Source organism: Corvus moneduloides, chromosome 20 (assembly GCF_009650955.1).
Source record: "Corvus moneduloides isolate bCorMon1 chromosome 20, bCorMon1.pri, whole genome shotgun sequence".
Taxonomy (NCBI): Eukaryota; Metazoa; Chordata; class Aves; order Passeriformes; family Corvidae; genus Corvus; species Corvus moneduloides.
The window spans coordinates 10438097-10459231 of NC_045495.1; the positions used below are offsets into that span (position 1 = coordinate 10438097).

The following is a 21135-nucleotide window of genomic DNA, read 5'->3' on the forward strand; positions in this document are numbered from 1 at the left end:
AGGAAGCACAAACATTTCCCATTCCCATGTGAATGATGAGAGGGTTCATGGGGGATGGGCCTGGTGAAGAGCAGGAATTGGCATCACAGCCACAGGGGGGGCTCAGAACCCTGGGCCATGCAAGGTGGGGCTGAGGGAGTGCTGGTAAAGGATGGACAGACCCCGAGGAGCTGGGGTGCCTGCTCTGATCCTCAGCAAGGGGAGAAGGGGCTGCAGGGGAGCAGTGCCTGGAGTTGGCAGCTCCCACAAGGCAGCTTTTCTCCACAGAAGAGGCCGTGGACCACCTCAGACCCTGCTGGTGGCCTCCTCTGGACCTGCTCTACCAGCTCCATGTCTCTGCTGGGATGAGCTGGAGGCAGCTCCAGAGGGGTCTCAGGAGAGCGGAGCAGAGGGGGAACATCCCCTCCCTCCCCTGCTGCCCACCCTGCTGGGATGAGCCCAGGAGACACTTGGCCCATGGCCAGGTCATGTTCCATTTGTCACCCACCAGAATCCCCCAGTCCTCCTCCACAGGGTGCTCTCCATCCATCCACCCATCCATCCATCCCTCCCTCCATCCATCCATCCCTCCCTCCATCCATCCATCCCTCCACCCATCCGTCCATCCATCCACCCATCCGTCCATCCATCCACCCATCCCTCCCTCCATCCATCCCTCCACCCATCCACCCATCCACCCCTCCATCCACCCATTCACCCACCCATCCACCCATCCACCCACCCATCCACCCATCCGTCCATCCATCCACCCATTCACCCACCCATCCACCCATCCTTCCACCCATCCATCCATCCATCCATCATCCATCCATCCGTCCATCCATCATCCATCCATCCATCCATCATCCATCCATCCATCCATCCATCCCTCCCTCCCTCCCTCCCTCCCTCCCTCCCTCCCTCTCCTGTCAGTGCTGGCCCTGGGGATGGCCCTGCCCCAGGTCCCTGGTCCTGCACTCAGCCGGGCTGGATCAGCCCCAGGGCTCTGTGGGGAGGACAGGGGGTCCGAGGCAGGGCAGGGATGGGATATTGGGGTGCAGGACAGCGGGATGCAGGGAGGGATAATGGGATGCAGGTGGATGATGCCCACGGGGTGCAGGTGGATGATGCCCACGGGGTGCAGGTGGATGATGCCCGCTGGGAGGCAGCTGGAGATGCCTCCCATCCATCCCAGTGCTGCTCTGCCCACCCCTCCTGCTCCTCCACCCCGGCAGCTCCTGGGGGAGCCAAACTGGGGTGACGGGGCACAGGGACGGGTGGTGTCTCCTGGCAGGGCTCCCCCACTGAGGGGGGGCACAGGGGTGCCCGGGGGCAGCCTGTGGAGGGCAATTCCATCCCCTGGCTCAGGCTCTGTCCTCCCAACTCCCCTCCCAGTCCCACACCAGCAGCACCCACGACCCCAAGGCACGTGAGAGGGGTACACCCGCTCCTTGTGCCCCCTCACCCCAGAGCTGGGGTGTCCCCATGGCTCTCCCACCACACCCCGAGCTGGGTGTCCCCATGCGTGCAGCACAAACCCCCCAGTATCCATTTCAAGCCTTTTCCAGGGGAACAGGAACTGGGATCAAGAGGCCACAGGGAGGGCCACCACCAGCCTCAGAACGAGGGTGCCCAGGGATGGGGGATGCCCAGGAGTGGGGGATGCCCAGGGCCATGGGATGCCCAGGGATGGGGGATGCCCAGGGGTGGGGGATGCCCAGGGCCATGGGATGCCCAGGGCCATGGGATGCCCAGGGATGGGGGATGCCATGGGGTGGGGGATGCCCAGGGATGGGGATGCCCAGGGATGGGGGATGCCATGGGGTGGGGGATGCCCAGGGATGGGGATGCCCAGGGATGGGGGATGCCATGGGGTGGGGGATGCCCAGGGATGGGGATGCCCAGGGATGGGGGATGCCCAGGACCATGGGATGCCCAGGGATGGGGGAATACCCAGGGATGGGGGATGCCCAGGTGCCCCCATTTGGTGGAAGCCACGCAGGGTTGCAGACAAGCCGGGTCAGCCGTATTTATTGAGAACGGTTGTGGAGGGATAAAAATATTTCCACTACTCTATAAGAATTATAAACCTATACTCTCTGATCCGTTAATAAACGCCTCTAGGACCGTCATGCCAGGGGAGGAGCTTCTGTAAGAAAATAGCGAGATTAAAAAAAGGAAAGCGCTAAATATTCCCTGCGGGGCCCTGCCCGGGGGGGCCCTGCCCACGGGGGCCACGGGACCCACGGCTGGCACGGGGACACGGGGGACACACCCGGGTGCTGCCCTGGCACCCTGCAGCCCCCACCCCCGAGCCGCGGCCGGGCACAGCCCCTGCCAGCCACGCCCCACCCGGGGGACCCCGGCTCGGGTGCCCTGATGGGGACAGGACACATCCCCACGGCAGCGAGCTCCCAGCGATCCCACTGCTCCCAGTGATCCCACTGCTCCCAGTGATCCCACTGCTCCCGGTCCTGCCTGCATCCTCACCACCCCTGTGGTGCCCAGGAGGGGTTTGGATCCATCTCCCCGGGGATGCTGCGAGCGGTGGCCAGGGCTCACCCCAGGGACGCACAGCGGGGCTTTGCCGGCAAGCAACACAGCTGGGGACATCCTTGGGGACACAGGGACATTACACAGAGCCCTGCAGCAGGGTGGCATGGCTGGGGACATCCTTGGGGACACAGGGACATTACACAGAGCCCTGCAGCAGGGTGGCATGGCTGGGGACATCCTTGGGGACACAGGGACATTACACAGAGCCCTGCAGCAGGGTGGCATGGCTGGGGACATCCTTGGGGACACAGGGACATTACACAGAGCCCTGCAGCAGGGTGGCATGGCTGGGGACATCCTTGGGGACACAGGGACATTACACAGAGCCCTGCAGCAGGGTGGCATGGCTGGGGACACCCTTGGGGACACAGGGACATTACACAGAGCCCTGCAGCAGGGTGGCATGGCTGGGGACACCCTTGGGGACACAGGGACATTACACAGAGCCCTGCAGCAGGGTGACATGGCTGGGGACATCCTTGGGGACACAGGGATGCAACACAGCTCTGTGGGAAAGCAACACAGATGGGGACAGTCCGGGGGGACAAGCTGCAGTGCTCTGTAGGGCAGCAACACCAAGAGGGACATGGTGGGGAACATGGGGACATCGCGGGGAACACGGGGACACGCAGCAGTGCTTCGCTGGGAAGCAACACAGATGGGGATAGCCTTGGAGAATACACAGGGCTGCTGTGCCAGGAAGCAGCAGGGACAGGGACATCCTGGGCACACAGGGACACCACAGACAAGCAAGTGACAGCAGGGGCCAAAATTCCAGCCAGGGTCGGTGCTGTTGCCATGGGGTGAGAGGTGCCATGGGCACTGGACACTCGTTATTGCTTTACAGGGCCAACATCACGGGGGGCTGGGGGTGCCCAGCCTCTGATTTGGGGTCCAAGGGATTTTCCCTGGGGACGCTGATTCCCCAGTGCTCCCTGTGCCACAGCCCTGCTGCCACTCGGTGGGGACAGGGTGAGGACACAGGGCTGGACAGTGGCTGCCCCTCCATCCCCTCTGTCCCCTGTGGTCCCCGGGAGCTGCCGTCCCTCCGTGCCAGCCAAGGCCAGGGGGAACAGCCCTGTCCCCCCCAGAGGGGCAGCTGGGGCCTTTCCTCTTCCCTTAGGCCAGGGCCAAGCTGAGCATAAAGGCTGTAAGCAGGGAGCCCGAGGTGACACGGGGACAAGGGACACACTGTGGGGACCAGGCTGGCCGGGGCCCTCCCCAGAGCTGTGGGGAAACAGGGGAAGCCAAAGCTTGGGGGACCAAGCTGTCCCCAGCGAGTGGGGGGGACGGGGCAGGGGACCCCGGGCTGGGTGCCCTGTCCCCCGCTGTCCCCTCGTGTCCCCCGGTGTCCCCGCGGGCCCTGGGCGGTTGCATAAGGCGATGCCGCAGCAGCTTAAGGTGGTGGGTGGGTGTCGGTACCGAGTCTGGCAGCGGGGCCGGGCGGGTGGAGCGTGATGTAAACATTTCTGATCGGGGCCAGGAGGAGGAGGAGGAGGAGGAAGAGGAGGAGGTGGAGGAGGGACGGGCTAGTGCGAGTCCTTCATCTGCTTCTGGATCTTCTGCAGCATCTCCTGCATCCGCCGCAGCTGGAAGGGAGCAGAGCCGGGATCGTGGGTGCTGCCAAGCCCCAGCCACGCAGCGCCCGCGCAAGTGGGGCTCGGGCTGAGCATCCCAGACAAACTGGGATCACCGGGAGCTGGGGAGGTGCTGGGGGGAGCCCTTGGATGCACCTCCAGCCCCTGCTCGGTGGAGCAGCAGCCGCCGGGATGCTGCAGGAGGAACGGCTCCCGACGGCTGTGCCATGGGCGGGGTGGAGGGAGCGGGGAAGGGCCATTGGGGGGCTCAGCCAGCCCCACACTCACCTCCTCATCCTTCTCCCGGATGAGCTTCTCCGTCTCCACATCCGGCACCGGGGGGATCACGGGGATGGGGAAGTCTGTCCCGCTCTCCCGGGTCAGCTTGCTGTGGCAGAGAGAGGAGGTGAGGGTGCTGCCCCAGCCCCCGGGACACTGCCCCAGGGATGGCCCCACCCCCGCAGGTGCCCAGCAGCACCCCCTGCACAGCCCCTGGGCCCCGTGGCCACCACCGGAGCGGCCTTTTCCAGACAAGCTCCAGGCACCCCCCAAACCTCAGCACCCCCAACCGAGGGGGGACCCAGGGACTTCCTCCGCACCCTCCCATTCTGGGGAGGGACAATCCCGCTGGGGTCGGGCTCTCCTGGGCCGGTATTTTCCCTGCTGCTTTAAAACACCAAAACCTCGGCATCTCCCCTCTCTCCTGGCCTCAGGATGGGCTCTCCAGGCACCCCACTGCCCTGCCAGCCCCAGGTATGCTCCATACCCTATTCCTGAGCCTCAGCTCCCGTTCAAGCCCATTCCAGCAGCCCATTCCGGCTGGAAAGAGCCGCGAGCATCCCCCCAAGGCCACGCCACCGCGCAGGACCAGGGCCAGCCCAATCGATGGCTTCTCCCATACCCACGGCTCGGGGAGGGACCAGCTCTGCCACCCATCCCTGTGGATGCCACGTGCCACCCCAGCGGGTGACAGCAAGGCCGGGACACCAACAGCGGCTGGCAGGGTCACGCGTGCTGCCACGTGCCGCGGCCAGCGCGGCCCTCCGGGCAAGGGGCTGATGGACACGGCTGCGGCACGGGCAGGACGGGCCAGCCCTGCCCCGCGGGATCCCGCTGCGCCGGGGCTGGGCTGGGGCTGGGCCGGGGCCAGGGACGGGGTTTGGCCGCCTTGGGAGCCTCTTGGGAAGGCGCTGCCGTTGTCTCGGTTCTCGCCGTGGGGAGCACGGGGAGCTGCTGCCAGCCCGGGCAGCCACACGAGGCTGGAGCGGGGCACCAGCAGTGGGGTGAGCAGCAAAGGCTGTCGGCACCCCAAAACCGCACCCCCGGGAGGGCAGCACACGCCCCTTGGGCAGCCCTGGGGGGCTCCGTGCCACCGAACAGTGACACATCCCCCAGCCCTGGGGCAGCCGGGGTGACACCGCCAGCACGCAGCGTCCTTTGGCACCCCAGGGACAGCTGGTGTGGGACACGAGTGGGTGGCCACAGGCCCAGAGTGGGTGGCCGCAGGGCCGGCTCGCCCCGAGGGCAGCTGCCTGGCCCTTGCGCGGGCACAGAAGGACCAAGACAGCGTTGGGTACCAACAAGCACTTTATAGAGGGGCCGGGGGCGGCGGGGAGGGGGCGGCGGGGAGGGGGCGGCGCCCAGCGCGGCCCCGGGCGGTCCCGGCTCAGTCGGCGGAGCAGTCCCCGCAGCACAGCCTCAGCACGGAGGGATGGCTCCTGCCCCGGGGCACACAGGGAGAGACGCTTACAGGTGCCTATAGAGGTGCCTATAGAGGTGCCTACAGCCACTGCCAGCCCCCCACAGCACGGCTGCAGCCCCCCGGGACCCGCAGAGCCTCCACTCGCTCCCACACTGCTCCAACCCCCCGGCTGGAGGGTGCCACCAGGGACCCTGCTTGGGGGGGTTCCCTCAGCACCTCGGGGTGGCAAAAGGGGGTGTGGGGTGCCGGGAATTCGGCTGATCCGGGAGCAGAGCCCCAGCACCGGCTTTTGTTTGGCCGTTGGAGCATCCCCTGAGACACACCCAACCCTGAGGGGACACAGGGTCCCCCTTACTGCCAGAGCATATCCCTGGCCCCCAGCCCCAGCCCTGCGGGCACATGGGGTCCCCCTCAGTGCTGGAACACGCCCCTCAAACCAGCCCCAGCTCTGGGGAGATGCAGGGTCTCCCTCACTACCAGAGCATCCCCCCAGCCACCCTGGGGTCACAGAGTGCCCCTCACCACTGGAGCATCCCCGCTAAGACAGACCCAGCCTCGGGGGATGCAGGGTCCCCTCACTGCCGGGGCACCCCCCCGGCATTCTCAGCCCAAGGGCACAGGAAGGGCCCCCCACCACACTGGGGCCCCCCTCCACGGCACCAGGGCTGCCCCGCACGGACCCACACACAGTCCCGACCCGCCGACACCGCCACTGCAGCGAGTGGGGTCACCCCAGAGGGAGAAGCCCCCACCCCAGCCCGGCCCCGGCCCCGGCCCCGGCCCCGGCCCGTACTTGCGGTTGCGCTCCTTGACCACCATGCGGGTCATGCTCTGGATGCACTGCGTGCGGTAGTTCTCGTAGTGCGTCTCCCGCGTCACGTCCTTGAGGTCTTGCATGTGCGTCCTCACCAGCATCGTCCGCAGCTTCACGAAATCGCAGTGGGCCGGGTTCTCCACTGCGGGGTCAGGGGGTCAGGGGGCCACGGCCAGCGCCCCGTGTGTCCCCAAGGCCGGGGTGGGACGGGGCGCCCCGCGTGTCCCCAGGGCTGGGAGCCAGCGGGGACTGCCCAGCGTTACCTTCCACGATGCCCCAGGGGTAGAGGCGCCCGCGGACGCGCCGGCCCTTGGCCTCCACCACCGTGTTGCTGCCGATGACGGCGAAGGGGATGCTCTCCTGCAAGGGCATGGAGGGTCAGCAGGGCCCACATCTCTCCACATGCCCTCCTCGGCTGTGTCCAGCACCCATTTGCCAGGATACCCCAAAGCCCCGGCTGTGGAGAGCCCCCGTGGGACAGCAGAGGTCGTGGCAGGGGTTTCTCCACCCGAGCCCCACCCCACCAAGCTGCAGGTGGCACCCGTGGGATCTTGGTGATGTGTCTGGGTAGTGAGGTATGTGACAGCTACTCCACACTGGAGAGCTTGCATGGCCCCGAAGAGTCCTGCAGGTACCCCAGGGTGACCGGTCCTCCCGGCCATGGGGCTCTGCCCCTCCCGTGATGGGGCTGGAGGAGCCAGACCCACCTTCAGTGCCTGGTCCTGCAGCTTGAACTCCTCATCCTCGTCTGAGTCACACTCAGGGAATTGGTAGATGCGGATGCCGTAGTGGTCAATCTCCTCCCGGATCTGGAGGCAAAAAGCCCCCTGAGGGCAGGGCCCCAGCCTTGGGAGGGGCGTGGGAGGCACCACACAGGGCCAATGTCCCCCCCAAAGCCTGTTCCCCCCAAACCAGATGTCATGGACACCCCCCAATCCTTCCAAGCCCCAGCCGAGCCCTGGGCAGACGTGTCCTTAGTGGCCATGGGGGCAACATGGTCCTCCACAGGGCTGCAAGCCTGGAAAGTGCTCCAGGCCAAACTCCAGGCAGGAGATGGATGGAAAGCCCAGGGCACGCCCGTGCCCAGGGACCAGCTGGGACAACTCCAAGCCGGCCCAGCTGCCCTCACCTTGTTCTTCATGCGCTCCACCTCAGCGGGCGTCAGGGTGTCAGCCTTGGCCAGCACAGGCACGATGTTCACGCGCTGGTGCAGGGCTCTCATGAACTCCACATCCAGGGGCCGGAGCCTGCAGGGGGAGCTTGGTGAGCCCCATCCCGCCGAGCCCCTGCCAACCCCCCGGCAGCGCGGGCAGGGCTGCCCGTACCCGTGGCCAAAGGGCGAGATGAAGTAGATGCAGCAGTGCACTCGGTTGTCCTGGATGTTTTTCCGGTTGAGGCCACTTTCGTCACGGAAATACTGCTCGAACTGCTGGTCGATGTAGTCGGCCACCGGCTTCCAGCTGCAGGGACAGCAAGGTGACACCGAGTCCTCTGTGGGACCCCCCGCTGCCTGTGGACCCCCAGCTCAACACCTCCCGTGGCTCAGCACCTAAGCCCGGTGAGCCGTGGGCATCCCACCCACCCCAGGGAGACCCCCACCCCATGGCACTCACCATCCCACCCACCCCGGGGAGACCCCCACCCCATGGCACTCACCATCCCACCCACCCCGGGGAGACCCCCACCCCATGGCACTCACCATCACACCCACCCCGGGGAGACCCCCACCCCATGGCACTCACCATCCCACCCACCCCGGGGAGACCCCCACCCCATGGCACTCACCATCACACCCACCCCGGGGTGTCCACCCTGGGGACAGTCCCCACCCCGCGGCACTCACCACTCGGTGTTGTTGACGGCGTCCCCGAAGCCCGGCGTGTCCACGATGGTCAGGCGCAGCTTGACCCCCTTCTCCTCAATGTCCACCACGTGCTTGGTGATCTCCACTGTCTGCGTGATGCGCTCTGTGGGGGGCACACGCGTCACCGGGGGGACACCAGAGAGGGTGGAGGTGATGTGGGGACATGCTGCAACCCCTGGGTGTCATCCTCACCCTGGGGGCTGGGGTCACCCGGCTGGATCAGCCCTGACAGGCACCGTGCTCCAGCCCAGGAGAGGATGCTCCCCGCCGTGGTCCCCACGTCCCCATGGATGTGCACCCATCCCTCGGTGGCTGTGCCACTGCCACCCCAGGACCCCAGCTCGGGCAGCACGGGGCTTTGACCTTGCTGCACGAGCATTTCAGGCTCCCGGTACCCCCACATGTGACCCCACAGCTCCACACTGCAATGCCCCTTCACCCCAGGACCCTCCGTGTCCCTGCATCCCCAGGGATGCTCCTGCTCCATTGTGTGTTTTGGCTTTCACTCCAAGCAACGGAAACAAATCAAACAAACCCCTCAAACTCCTGGGGATTTGGGCAAGTTTGGGCCATTTTAATTCAAAAACTGGCTGCAGCTGAACTGGCACTGTGCCCCAGGCCCTGACTGTCCCCAGCCTCCCAGAAATGCTGCGGCCCCAGCTGATGCCCAAAGAGCCAGGGCTTGTTTTCCCAGTGGGAATAAAGTCCCCGTGGGGGGTCCCCATCCTGTGCAGGGGGGACCCCACTGCCTCGGAGCAGCCCCCTGTGCGAGTGGGCAGCTGGCAACGCACCACACGTGGCTTCAGAGGAGCCTGGCTGGGCCGGGAGAGGGGCTGCAGCCCCAGGAGCACCCCTGGGCTCTGCCACTGCCCAGCTCACCCAGGACACCCCTCTGGGCTGTGACTGTCCCCGCTGACCTTCAGCGTTGAGCAGCTTGCGGTCCCGGTACATGTCTGTCAGGAAGAGGCTGTTGACCAGGGTGGACTTGCCCAGCCCGGATTCTCCTGGGAAAGCAGGACAAAGATGAAGGGGGCAGCCAGTGTCCGCCACCCCTGTCCAGGGTGTTCGGGATCCAGAGTGGGGTCAGCACCCCCGGGCCGGGCTCAGCCCCCCTGGTACCTGCCACCATGAGGGTGAAGTCGAAGCCCTTCTTCACAGACTTGCGGTGCACCTGGTTGGGCAGCGTGGCAAAGCCCACGTACTCCTTGTCATCCTGCAGAGGGCACAGAGGACGTGGGACACGGGACACCGCCAGCCCACCTCCTACCCTGGAAAGCCTCTCCTTCCCCCCACCCACAGAGGGATTCCCAGGGTTGGAGTTCCCGGGGGTGAGGCCATGCCTGCCCAAAACCTTTGTGCTCACGGGATGGGAACATCCTCCATCCCGCAGCCCCTCGCCGCACGTGCGTCCCCCTCCCCACGGACACGTCCTGCACCTCGGAGGAGTCGTAGGGGTCCAGCTGCCCCCAGGGGCTCCGCGGGCGGTTGGGGCTGGGGGGCGGGGGCGCGGCGATGTGCTGCTGGAAATCCGAGGGCCGAGAGCGGGAGAAGAGCCTGGCGTCCCTCTCGTCGCTGGCTTCGTCAGGGGGGACCCTGCCCACGCTGCCCAGGGGGTGGCCGGGCTCCCGCCGGATCTCTGGGGCCTCCACCTTCCTGGAGCTGTCAGCTGGTGGGCAATCCCGCAGGAACTGGGTCAGCTCAGCTTCGTCCGAGTCCTCCTTCAGGAAACGCTTTATCTGGGGACCAAGGGAGGAGGTGACACTGGTGGTGGCAGTGCCAGCCCGAGATGGCACCACCCACCTCAGCCTCACAAGCCCCCAAGCCGCAGCAGCCAGACACATGCAGCCTCAAGGTGGCAGGGATGGGAGGAGAGAGGGGGCACGGCCACCCCAGGGGACCAGCCACCACCCTGGGGACAGCCACGGGGACAGCCGTGGGGATGGCAGTGGGCACAGCCGTGCACCCCGGGCGCTTACGGCTTGTGGCGTGGGGACGGCAGCCAGCTCCTGGCACTCCGGGGGGCAGGGGTGGGCGCCTTCCCCCTGGGCACCCCGCCGCTCCTCGGGGTCTTCTGGGGCAGCCAGGACCCCCCCGCGCCCCATGGCCTGCCAGGAGGACAGGGAGGGGGCCGAGAGGAGGCAGAGACACCAAGAAGAGGTGAAGAGCAGTGGGGAGGGTGACCTGAGCTGGGCCGCAGCCAGGGGGAGGCAGATGGTGGGCAGGGGTCCCCTGGTGCCCGTGCCCCCCGCCTGCTGCCCGTTCACAGGGGGCCAGCACGGGCGATGGCACAAGGGACCCCCGTCCCTGCAGTGCCAGGAGGCCGCCAGGGCGGGGGACCCGGCCCAGGGACTGACCAGGACCCCGACATCTCCTTCGCCTGGCTCTGCCCGTCCCGGAGCGGGGACTGGGGGAGACAGGCACAGCTGCCCCCGAGCTGCTGCCCCGTGGGGTGGCGGGGCTGGGACGAGGGCCGGGGACGCCGGGATTGGGATGGCTCCACATCCTGTTTACAAGCGCTGGAGGGAGGAGACGCGTTCCCAAGGGCACGTCCGGCAGCGGCTCCCGTGGGGCCAAGCCCTGCTGCCAGCAGGCACCAATGTCCCCAAGATCCCACGGCAACTGCCAGGCGACCCCAGCCCCACGGGCAGTGAGACCCCAAACGAGAGGCACGCAGGGGCCGGGGGAGCCCGTGACCCTGCAGGCTCCCAGCCGGGGGTCAGTGCCCCCCCAGACCGGGGCCTCGAGGCGAGAGCCCTCCGTGGGGACACGTGTCCTCCCCCACGCCGTGTCCCCGCTCGCTGGCGGGGCGGGCAGCGGTGCCGGCGGCAAGGCGAGATGGCGCGGAATTAGCGGGCTGGAAACAAGGTCACGGCGCTGCCGGGGCTGAGCGCTCGCACGCCTGGCCCCGCTCCCGCTGCCCCCCGCTCCCGCTGCCCCGCTGCCCCCACGGCCACCGCACGGGGACTGCGGTGCCAGGCTGGGGGGCAGCAGGTGGCCCCATGGCGGGGGCTGCGGGACCCCCGCGCTCCCCTGTCCCGCAGTGGGTCCCGAGTGCTCGGTGGGTCTGTGTGACCGCAGCATCCTCTTCCTCACCGCCCGTGACCTGGGGGGGCTCAGCGGCAGCCCCCAGCACAGCACAGCCCGGCTGGGGACACTCGGGGATGGGAGATGATGCCACCACCAGCGGCGAGCGCTTCCAGCCCTGCTGCCGCTCGCTCCATCCCTCGGGGCTCCAGCCCTCTGGGGCTCGCCCTCGTCCCCCAGAGAAGCCGATGACCTCGGCAGTGCCGCGGCACCGAGGTTTGCGCCGCGTTCTTGGGGGTCCTTCAGCAAGTGCGGCCCCCGGCAGGGCTGTCCCAGGGACAGAGCACCGGCTGTGGCACCTTCCCGCAGCACCGGGCTGGTCCGTGTCCCCCACCCGCCCTGCCCCCTCTCTCGCCCCGCCGGGGACGGGTGCTGCCCCCGTACCTCTTGCCCAGGCTGCAGCTCGGGGCAGGTGGCCATGGCCCAGCCGGTGTCGCCCGTGGCCAGGAGAAGATGCCGAGTGGCACCGGCTGCGTCGAGGGCTGGGGAGCAGCATTAGCATAACTCCACCCTGGGCAGGCTCCGCGCCCCGCGGCACCCAGGAGCCAGGCACGGCCCCGGCGAGGGGCAGGGGATGGGAGAGGGACCCCCGGGGCACAGCCAAGCCCAGCTCCTGCCCGGCTGCGGAGAGTTCAAGGACCAGCCAAAGGAGGTCCTGAGGGGCTGCAGGACCACCACCATCAGCACCAGCAGCACCCCTGGGCTGAACACACAGATTGGCTGCAGCCCAGGAGGACACGCAGCCCTTGGAAACACCTCTGTCCTGGGACAAAAACCCGCTCCATCCCGGGACAAAAATCTCCCTCCATTCCAGGACAAAATGCCCCTCCATCCCAGTGCACACCACGTCCTCTCCCACTGCCCACCTGGAGCACCCCCCAGCAGGTCTCCAACAGCATCCTTGAGGTCAGAAACCCAGTTTTCCATAAAAACTCTTTGAAAACTGCACACTTTTGCACCTGACAATTAAAGCTTCCCCACATGGCTCCAAGCTCCTGCTCGAGCTGGGCCTGCCTGGGAAGGACCCAGGCCTGGACTGGGAGAAGCAGGGATGCTGCCTACCACAGGGATCCCAGGCAGAAGCTCCAGCGTTCCTGCCTCGGCTTTCCCGGCTCATCCCTGGGAGGCGAAGGGTTAACAGTGCCCCAGGAGGAGCCGTGGGTGGCAGTCAGGGTTCCCCAGCTGTCACTTCGGGGTCACCAGGGACGGTGATTCACCTTGATGCATGTCGAGCTGCATCAGAGCAGCTCAGGCGCGATCCAGGGTCGCTCGGCCGCTTTCCAAGCGTCCCGGCCGGCGCTCCCGGCAGGAGCGGGGATTTACGGCAGCGAGAGCCCGGGGCTGTGCCGGTGGCCCCGTAAGCAGATTACACACGCGGCTGAGTGCAAGCCGGCCTCACACCCGGGCTGTCAGCGGCCCCGCAGCCCCAGCCAGGGGCCACACGCGCCGCCTCGTCCCCGCCTGTCACTCTGCATCGCACCGTCCCCGCGCGGTGACAGCCCGCGGGATGTCGCACGGGGGGACACGGGGGCAGCGGGCACAGCCTGAGCTAGGAGAGCCACCGGCTGCCCCCGAGCATCGTTCCACCGGGCACCACATTCCCTTGGGAGGTGCTTTCCCAGCCTGCTTCTGCAGGGAAAGGAAGGGAACACCCCGGCGAGGTGCTGCCCCACCGCCAGGCTGACGGGGGCGGTCCCAAGCTCTCTAAAGGTGACACCCAGAATGCCACCCGCGGCACAGCCACTGTGTCGCTATGGCCGAGCATCCCAGGCACAAGCGCTGTCCCAAAGGCACGAACCCCACGCAGGACAAGCACTTGGTGGCCCCCAGCGAAGCCCAGCGCTGCCAGGACTAGCCCAGCACTTTCCCGGGGTGACAGGACCCGGGCTGTGCCCGCTCCACCCCGCCTCTGGATGCACGGGATGCTCCCACAGGAGAATCAGGGTTTCGTACCCCCAGCTCTGCCACCCCACCCACGAGTGGCATTCCAGCTGGGAAACTGAGTCTCCCAGCAGCTCCGAGAGGAGCAGGGCGCTGGGCACCCTGTGAGTGGGGGGCAGGCGGTGGTGTGGGTCGCTGCTCTGGGCAGGGGGTCAGCACCAGGCAGGTGAGCAGGGGGGATGAGAACCCCATCCCTTGGTGCAGCAGCTCCAGTCCCTTTCCTGCAGGGAATCCTCCAGCCTGAAGGACCTGGAAGCATCTGAGTGGGGAACCCAGGATGGGACCACGAGCGGTGGCTCCTCGTAAGCCGGGACATGACAGCAGGGCCTGTTCCAGGCTGGAAAGCAGGTGGCATGTCAGCACGTGGGGCTGGGCAAGGTCTGACCCACTCAGAGCCGAGAGCAGAGATCGGGGGAGACCCCTGCTCATCCTGCCCCTCCGGGCCAGCCGGGAACTGCTTTGGGGACTGGCGGATGTGGCACCGGTGGCAGGGACACCGGCTCTGCCTCTGCAGATCCTTCTGGAGCACCTCCAGCCCCAGCTCATCCCGTGTTCACGGACGCGGGAGCCCGGCTGCTCCTGGTCCCCAGCGGTGACTGCCGTCCTCCCCCCGATGTTTCCAGGGCTGGATGAGTGCATCCAAAAGCCACAGTCTGGAGCCTGTCGGGAAGGCGCTCCGTTGCGACACGCTCCGCCAGCCGCCCTCCTCTCTGCTTTCGCTGCTCCAGCTCCGGAGGAATGTGCCGGGCTGGTTCCCACGGCGGCTGCCGGGGCAGCGCGGCCGCAGTGCTCCCCACCGAGGCCACTTGTCCCAGCGGCCACAAGCCGGTGCCACGCGAGCCACGGCCACAAACCTCCGTCCTCATCCTCACCCTGGACACAGCCTGAGGTCCCCGCGGAGACGTGGCCCGGCCGAGCGGCTCCTGGGGACCTGCCACCACCGCGGAGGGCTGAGGCAGGACGGGAGATGCAGAACAAGCTCCCGCGGGCCGGCAACGCCAGCGGCGGCTCCGGACCTTGCCGGTGAGTACAGAGCCGGCTCCGTGCGTGTGACGGTCCCGGCCGAGGGCCCGGCCAGGCTGGCAGTGCCGCCAGCGCCGCAGCACGGGGACCTGCCAAAAGCTGGGGACCGATGCTCAGCACGGAGCCACGCCAGAGCAGGAGCCACGCTCCCGCTGCCCACGCACGGACACCCGTGGGGGGAGCGCAGGACGGGGGGACACGCAGGTGACGCTCCCGAGCGCTGCCCTCCCGGATGCCCCAGTAAGGGGCCCGTGGTCCCCCCGCCTCCCCCGGGGGCCGGGCAGGTGCTGCCCCGCCGCCCGTGTCCCCCCCGCGCTCCGCTGCGGCACCGGCGGCCCCGGTCCGCTCCGCCCCCGCGCACCGTCACCTTCACGGAGGGCAGCGGGCTGCGGGAGCGGGCCCGGGCTGCGGGAGCGGGCCCGTGCCACCGTGCGGGGCGGTGCGGGGCAGCCCGGCCCAGGCCGGTCCCACGTCCCGCCGGCCTTACCATGGCTGCGGCGCCGGGCGCCGTCCGGGAGCGGCGGCTGCCGATGGGCACGGCCGGGCCCCGCCGCGGATTAGCAGAAATAGCAGCGGCGGGGGCGGGGGCGGCCCCGGGGCGGGGCGGGCGGGGGGGCGGGCGGGGCGGCCGCTCGGCATCACCGACAGCGGCACCGGGCACCGGCACCGGCAGCGGCACCGGCAGCGGCAACAGCGCCCGGCAGCGCGCACTGCACAGGGGCACCGGGCACAGGCACACGGCACCGGCACCGGGGCCGAGCAATGTACACCGGGCACCGACACCGACATCGGGCACCGGGACCAGGCACCGCACACCCGGCACTGGCACCACGCACTGGGTACCGGTACCGGGCGCTGGGCATCAGCACCCAACCTTGGCAGTCGGCTCTGGCATCAATACCTGGCGTCGGCCCCGGGCACTCCCCTTGGCAGCTGGCACCGGGGCCAGGCACCAAGCAGCAGGCACCAGCTCTGGCAGCACTCACCGGGCACCGGGAACTGCACGGTGGGCACGGGGTGGTGGCACAGGGCAGCAGCACCGGGCAGAGGGCTCCAGCATCAGCGCTGGGGCACCAGCGCCAGGAACAAGACACTGCACCAGGGACAGGGCACCGGTACCAGGGACAGGGCACAGGCGGCCCGTGCAGGGCACCAGTACTGGCTACTGGGCATTGGCAGGGCCCGGTGCAGGCAGTGGGGACAAGGCCCCAGCACCAGTTGCTGGTGCAGGTGAGAGGGAACAGCCCCCGTGCCGGGGAGTGACCTCCTGGCAGTGCCACCAGTACCAGGTACTGCGCAGGAGGCACTGGGCTCCACACAGCCACTGGCGGCTGGGAGCACTGGGCACCAGCTCGGGGCTGTTAGGTACTGGGAAAACGCCCCAGCACCACACATCCCGCATCACCCGCTGGGCACCAGGGACTGCGCTGGGTACCAGGGACTGCGCTGGGCACGGGTCACCGGATCCCAGTCTCCCAGTTCTCCCTCTGCAAAATCCCAGCTCGCCTGCCCCTCCCGAAGCCGATGCCGAGCCACCCTGCCCCTGGCCGGTGGGCTGGCAAAGGGACCCAGACACCCGGCTGGCTGTGTCCTGCCCCCATTCCCACTCCCATCCTGCATCAGGGATGGCAGCCGCTTCCCGGGGTGCCCCCGGCCCCAAGCCCGTGTGAGTGGCAGTGGCACGCGGCCGTGTCTCCGTGTCCCCGAGGGCAGGGAGGACACTGGCACCGCGCGGGGTTGCCTGGGGCGCTCGTGTTCCGGCCATGAAAGGGGCCGGGGGAGCCTTGGCCGCGGTGGCCGTTGCCCGTGGCGAGCAGCTGGCAGAGCTCAGCCCTCCCCAAATTTCAGTCTCCCAGTCCAGCTGTCCCTCAGGACTGTCCTTGTCCCACCTCAAACTCACTCCAAGCCACGGGGGTGGCAAGGCCACATGCATTCCCAGAGCATCCCTCTCACAGGCTTCCCCTCCCTGCCTCAGTTTCCCTGCCCATAAGAAAAGCCAGTGGCAATTCCCCAGGAGGAGAAGACGGATCCAGCCCCGGTCAGGCTCTGACCGAAGCTGTGTGACTCCACAGGGACCATCTCAGCCTTGTCCCCAGCCTTGTCACCGCCTGGAGTCTCTTCCCCTCGGACATGACAGAGCCAGGCTGTGTCCAGATGGCTCCACATTCCCTTTATTCCCATAAATAAATATCACAGGCTCGACGCAGCCTCAGAGAGCACCGGTGGCCACCTCGACCCTGTATATTTGGGGGCTCCAGGCAGGGATCCCGCTCTCCCAGCACTCCACCTCGGCCGGCTGGGGGGTCCAGGCAGGGTCAGGTAGGGGCAGGCAGGTGAGGGTGACTGTTTACATCCCTAATCCCCACAGGCAGCGCTTTCCTCCGAGATTACCGGGGATTAGGGGCTCGGGGGCTCCAGGAGCTCAGCCCGGGCTCTCCCTGCCCTTCAAGGAGTACCGCTGAGCCCCGCGGGGGCGAGCGGGCGCTGCCGGGATGAGCCGGGCGTTCTCAGCCGGGCACTGCTGGGCCGAGCTGGGTGTTCTCGGCCTGGCCAGCGGGCACAGCCGGGAGCGGCCACCCGCTTGCCACGGCCTCGCTCCGGTAGCCCAATGCCCATCGAGGCCGGGGAGCTGCAACCCGGGCTTTACACAGAGCATTAAAAGCTGAAGGGATCAGGGGCGGAGCGGGAGGGCACAGGGGGCTGCACGTTCCTGGCTGGGCGATGACGCAAAGGGGAGCGATGGTGACGCCCAGGGAGGCTGGCACTGCTGGAGAGGTCCCCAAGGTCCCCGAGGCACGCCGGGGTCCCTCGGCCCGGCGGCAGCAGCGATCCCAGGTCCCGGCCCGGCTGGGAAGTCTCCGCTCGCTACCGGGGCCCAGAGCTCTATAATTACCATGGGAGGCTGAGTTATTTTGGGAAGCGGCTTTGCTGCTGCCAAAGCTTTTATTCCTCCAAACCAAAACAAGATGGAAAGAGCCCAGCCCAGGATGCTGCATCCGGCGGGCGTGGGGAGTTTAACCTCCTCGCTGCCTGCGCCGGGGCTGCCGGCTCCCCCGCTGCATCACCCGCACCGAGACGGGGCCGGGGCGCTGGGAGGTTCACAGGAGGGTCCGAGGGGAAGATTTGGGGTCATGGAAACCACAGGGTGTCAGCCAGGCATGGGATGGGGCTGGGGTCAGCCCCGTGCTCAGCTGCTGGCGGGTCCGGAGGCCACATGTTCGGATGCTTCCCTGCATCCGTGAGAACCTCTATTTTTAGCTCTTTCTCTTGCAACGGGTCGCGTTTTGGGGCCTTCCCAGCGCGGTGGCTGGGCCGAGGAATGCCATGTGCATGGACAGGAGCACCTCGCTGCTGCTCCCAGTGACACAGCCCAGGGGACAGAGCCCCAGGGGTCCATCCCCAAAGCCACCAGACAGGCAGAAGCCCTGCTCTCCACTCTCCAAAGCAGCCAAACAGACTCCAAGCCGGGAACAAACTCATTTTGCACACAGTGGAAAAGATGAGCCACATCAGGTACCCTACAGTGCTCCCCAAGAGCTGCTCCAGCACAAGGATGAGGTGGGTTGGGGGTCTGTGTTCAGGGTGGACCCCAAAAACCTGGGGTGTAACTCCTGCCCTTGGGCCTCTTCCCCTTGGTCTGGGCCTACAAGGGCTGCCTGTGCCTGGGTTGCTCCCTGTGCTTGGGTCTTAAAGAGCAGCCAGTTGCCCCCAAACCCAAAACCCACATGCCAGGGTCTTCCAGCTCCCCAAACCCACACACCAGGGTCCCCAAAACCCACATGCCAGGGTCTTCCAGCTCCCCAAACCCACACACCAGGGTCCCCTAAACCCACTTGTCAGGGTCCCACAGCTCCCCACGCCCACATCCCAGTGTCCCTGTCCTTGGGTTGTCTCTGCAGGGAGCCCCTGCTCAGAGCCTGGGGGTTCTGAGGGTCCACATTCCCCGAGTCCGGGCAGTGCCAGCCCCTCAGAGGGGTTTGGGCATGGGATGAGCTCTATGGGATGGTGACAACAGCAGTGGGGACGGTGGCACAGCCATCCAAACCCACGAGCCCAGGTGGTCCCACCCCAAGCCTTGCCCACACAAGGCCCCCTGCCCTCCTTGGACTGAACCTTCCCACAACTCATCACGTGTCACCAGCCCCCAAATCCCTCACAAAGGATTCACCAGTCGATGCTGCCCATCCCTGGTCCTGCCTGGGGACCTGGTGGCATTGGGAAACCAGGAGCACCCATCACTCACCTCCCACTCCGGAGCCCCAGTGGGAAGGGGCTGTGCTGGAGCTGGGGGAGGATGGCAGCGGGACTGAGGAGAAGCCACTTTTCCCAGCAGAAGCAGCTGAGGTTTCCAGGGCTCCCCAGCTGTCCCCTCCCAGGTGCTGTGTCCCCACAAGAGCAGCAGTGGGGTTGGGGATGGGCCCCATGTGCCCCCAGCTGGCAGAGAGGGGCAGGATGGCAGAGCTGCATTCCCAGTGTTGCTTATGCAGACCTTACAAAAACTGCTGGCAAATGAGGTGGGAACGTGTGTCCCAGGGGATTTTCTTGCCTGGATTTGGCCAGTCTCACCTGTCAGGGACCAGAGGACACCTGAGGGGGGACAGGAGCTGCAGTGACAGCCCTTCTTCCCATCCTCACGTCCCACACCCCGCTCCAGTGAAGGGGAAATTGAGGCAGTCAGGTACCGACCCTTCACCATTGGCCTTGGAGCTCCACCGGGGTTTTGGGCATCTGGACATTCCCCTGGAGCCACCAGGTCCTGGTGACACGTGTGACCCAAGGAGGTGGCTCCTATCGCAGCCCAGGCCGCAGAGGGGGACACAGAGGTGGGACAGTGACACCAAATCACCGAGGCAGGGCTCAGGCTGCTCCAGACCCACACAAAGCCCCTGGTCCTGAGCCAGAGGGATGGATCCTGTACCCAGGGGACAAAGGTGGCGCTGGGGACAGGGCCAACCACGACAGACACCCCGCAGAGCCATGTGCCAGATGCAGGAGGGGGATCAGAGGGCTGGAGGACAGGAATGGTCCCAGGATGTCTCCAGTCCAGCCTCTGGCTCAAAGCCAGGATGGGCTGAGGTGGAAAGGGCTCCAGAGGATCCCAGAGCCACTGGCTGCTCTGGGAAATCCTCATGTGGGGCTGAGTCTTGCTGTGGCCAGGGATGGGGCCCAGACCCCATGTCCCCATGGAGCTGGACACCCCAGCTGGACCCAATGACCCCTCTGCAGCTCCACACATCCCTGCGGAGCTGGGCACCCTCGTGGGATCCCAGTGACCTCCTCCAGCCCCACACCTCCCTACAGAGTCAGGTGCCTTGGTGGGATCCCAGGAATCCTTTTCCATCTCCACACCTCCCTATGGAGCTGGGTGTCCAGACTGGCCCCCAGCACCTCCTCTCCTTGCACATCTTAAGCCTCACAAGGACCCTCTGCCTGTCACCCCTGTCACAAGATGTCCCCCAGGAGGGTCCCTGCAGCAGCAGTGCCCCCCTTGCCCAGACTCTGGGAGAACCTGCCCTTCTCCGCCTGCACTGGAGCCCCAAACTTTCCCCCGAGGAAGGTGACAAACCCGTGGCCGATGGGTCATGGCTGGAGCCGGAGCTCTCAGGGTATCCTTGCCAGAGCCACCGGTGCCTTCGGCCACCCCCTTGGTGTGGACCCCTGGCTCCCCACGTGCCACCATTCCAAACTGGGGTCAGGCGTGGGCAGGACCCTACCAAGGACATCCCAGGGTGGGCACAGAGCAGGACCTGGGAGGGGACAGTGGATGCGGTGGCAGCTCTTGGTGGCCTGTGACATGGTCTGGGTGGCCCTGTCCCTCCTGGGAGGGAATGGCTGGAGGGGACAGCCAGGTGCTGGTGCTGGGATGAGCCCCTCCCACGGGCACTGGGTCAGGCTGGACTGGGGCTGGATTTGGGCACAGGGCACTGCACACCTCCGGGGGGGCTTTGGGGTGACAGTGACAGCAAGAGGCCAGTGCAGCTGTGCAAGAGCCACCTCCCTGCCTGGTGAGGGGGGGTCCCAGCTTGGTCTGGGGTGAGTTGCTGGTCACAGGGGTGACTGAGTGGCCACTTGTTGTGGCCAGCTGCTGGCTCTTGCCCCAGGGGCCACCAGCAAGTGTCGCAGTGGGTGTGGTGTCCCTGACACCACCGGGCACAGCACACCCACAGCTGCACCCGGCTGGGTGAGGGGCTGGGCAGGTCCCAGGGGTTTGGGGGTTCAGGAGTTCCTGCTGCAGGGCTGGGGGTCTCCCGGAGACCTGCTCTCCTGTGGCAGCAGGGGACTGGGGACTGTGGTGTTTCCCAGGTGTGATGGCCACAGTGGGTCCCTCACCCCAACGTTCCCAGAGAGTGACAGTGTCCTGCTCCCAGAGCAAACAGTCAGCACCAAGGGCAGTGCGGTGTCACCAAGGGTGGTGACAGCCCGTGGCACCAGGCAGGGTGTTGGCCCCTGTCCCTCACCGGGGTACTGGGGAGCAGGCACTCAGGAGCCACCCCGGGAGGGGGACAGAGCCACTGTCACTACGTCCCCCTGGCCCCCCCGGAGCAATAAGCCATGAGGTTTCCTGATGGATCCTGGGACCCCTTCAGGCTCCTTC

At 67.0% G+C, this 21135-nt stretch overlaps 1 protein-coding gene across 6 annotated transcripts; it reads right to left on the bottom strand.

Annotated features, from left to right (window-relative positions):
• Positions 1-1983: 1983 nt before the first annotated feature.
• Positions 1984-15127, bottom strand: SEPTIN4 (septin 4). Of its 6 annotated transcripts, XR_004243973.1 has the most exons (14): positions 11961-14352; positions 10469-10597; positions 9929-10228; positions 9612-9705; positions 9410-9496; positions 8472-8595; positions 7954-8088; positions 7758-7875; positions 7336-7437; positions 6892-6988; positions 6608-6770; positions 4401-4500; positions 3958-4124; positions 1984-2128 (listed from the first exon to the last, which is right to left on the bottom strand). XR_004243973.1 is itself a non-coding variant. In XM_032129953.1 (13 exons), the coding sequence occupies exons 1-13, from the start codon at positions 15028-15030 to the stop codon at positions 4065-4067; spliced, it is 1512 nt and encodes a 503-aa protein (XP_031985844.1). In that variant the 5' UTR covers positions 15031-15127; the 3' UTR covers positions 3109-4064. The 6 variants fall into 6 exon arrangements, 5 of the variants coding, with proteins under 5 accessions (XP_031985844.1, XP_031985842.1, XP_031985847.1 ...); XM_032129953.1 differs by lacking the exons at positions 1984-2128; positions 11961-14352 and adding an exon at positions 15028-15127 and having other exon boundaries at positions 3109-4124; XM_032129951.1 differs by lacking the exon at positions 1984-2128 and having other exon boundaries at positions 3109-4124.
• Positions 15128-21135: the final 6008 nt, after the last annotated feature.

Excerpts from the sequence above, each read along its gene's own strand:
- SEPTIN4 (XM_032129951.1), bottom strand. The coding sequence starts at position 11,996 with ATGGCCACCTGCCCCGAGCTGCAGCCTGGGCAAGAG. Across the intron at positions 9,497-9,611 it reads CTTCACCCTCATGGTGGCAG|GAGAATCCGGGCTGGGCAAG; the intron begins GTACCAGGGGGG and ends CTGCTTTCCCAG. Across the intron at positions 4,125-4,400 it reads TCCGGGAGAAGGATGAGGAG|CTGCGGCGGATGCAGGAGAT; the intron begins GTGAGTGTGGGG and ends GCTCCCTTCCAG.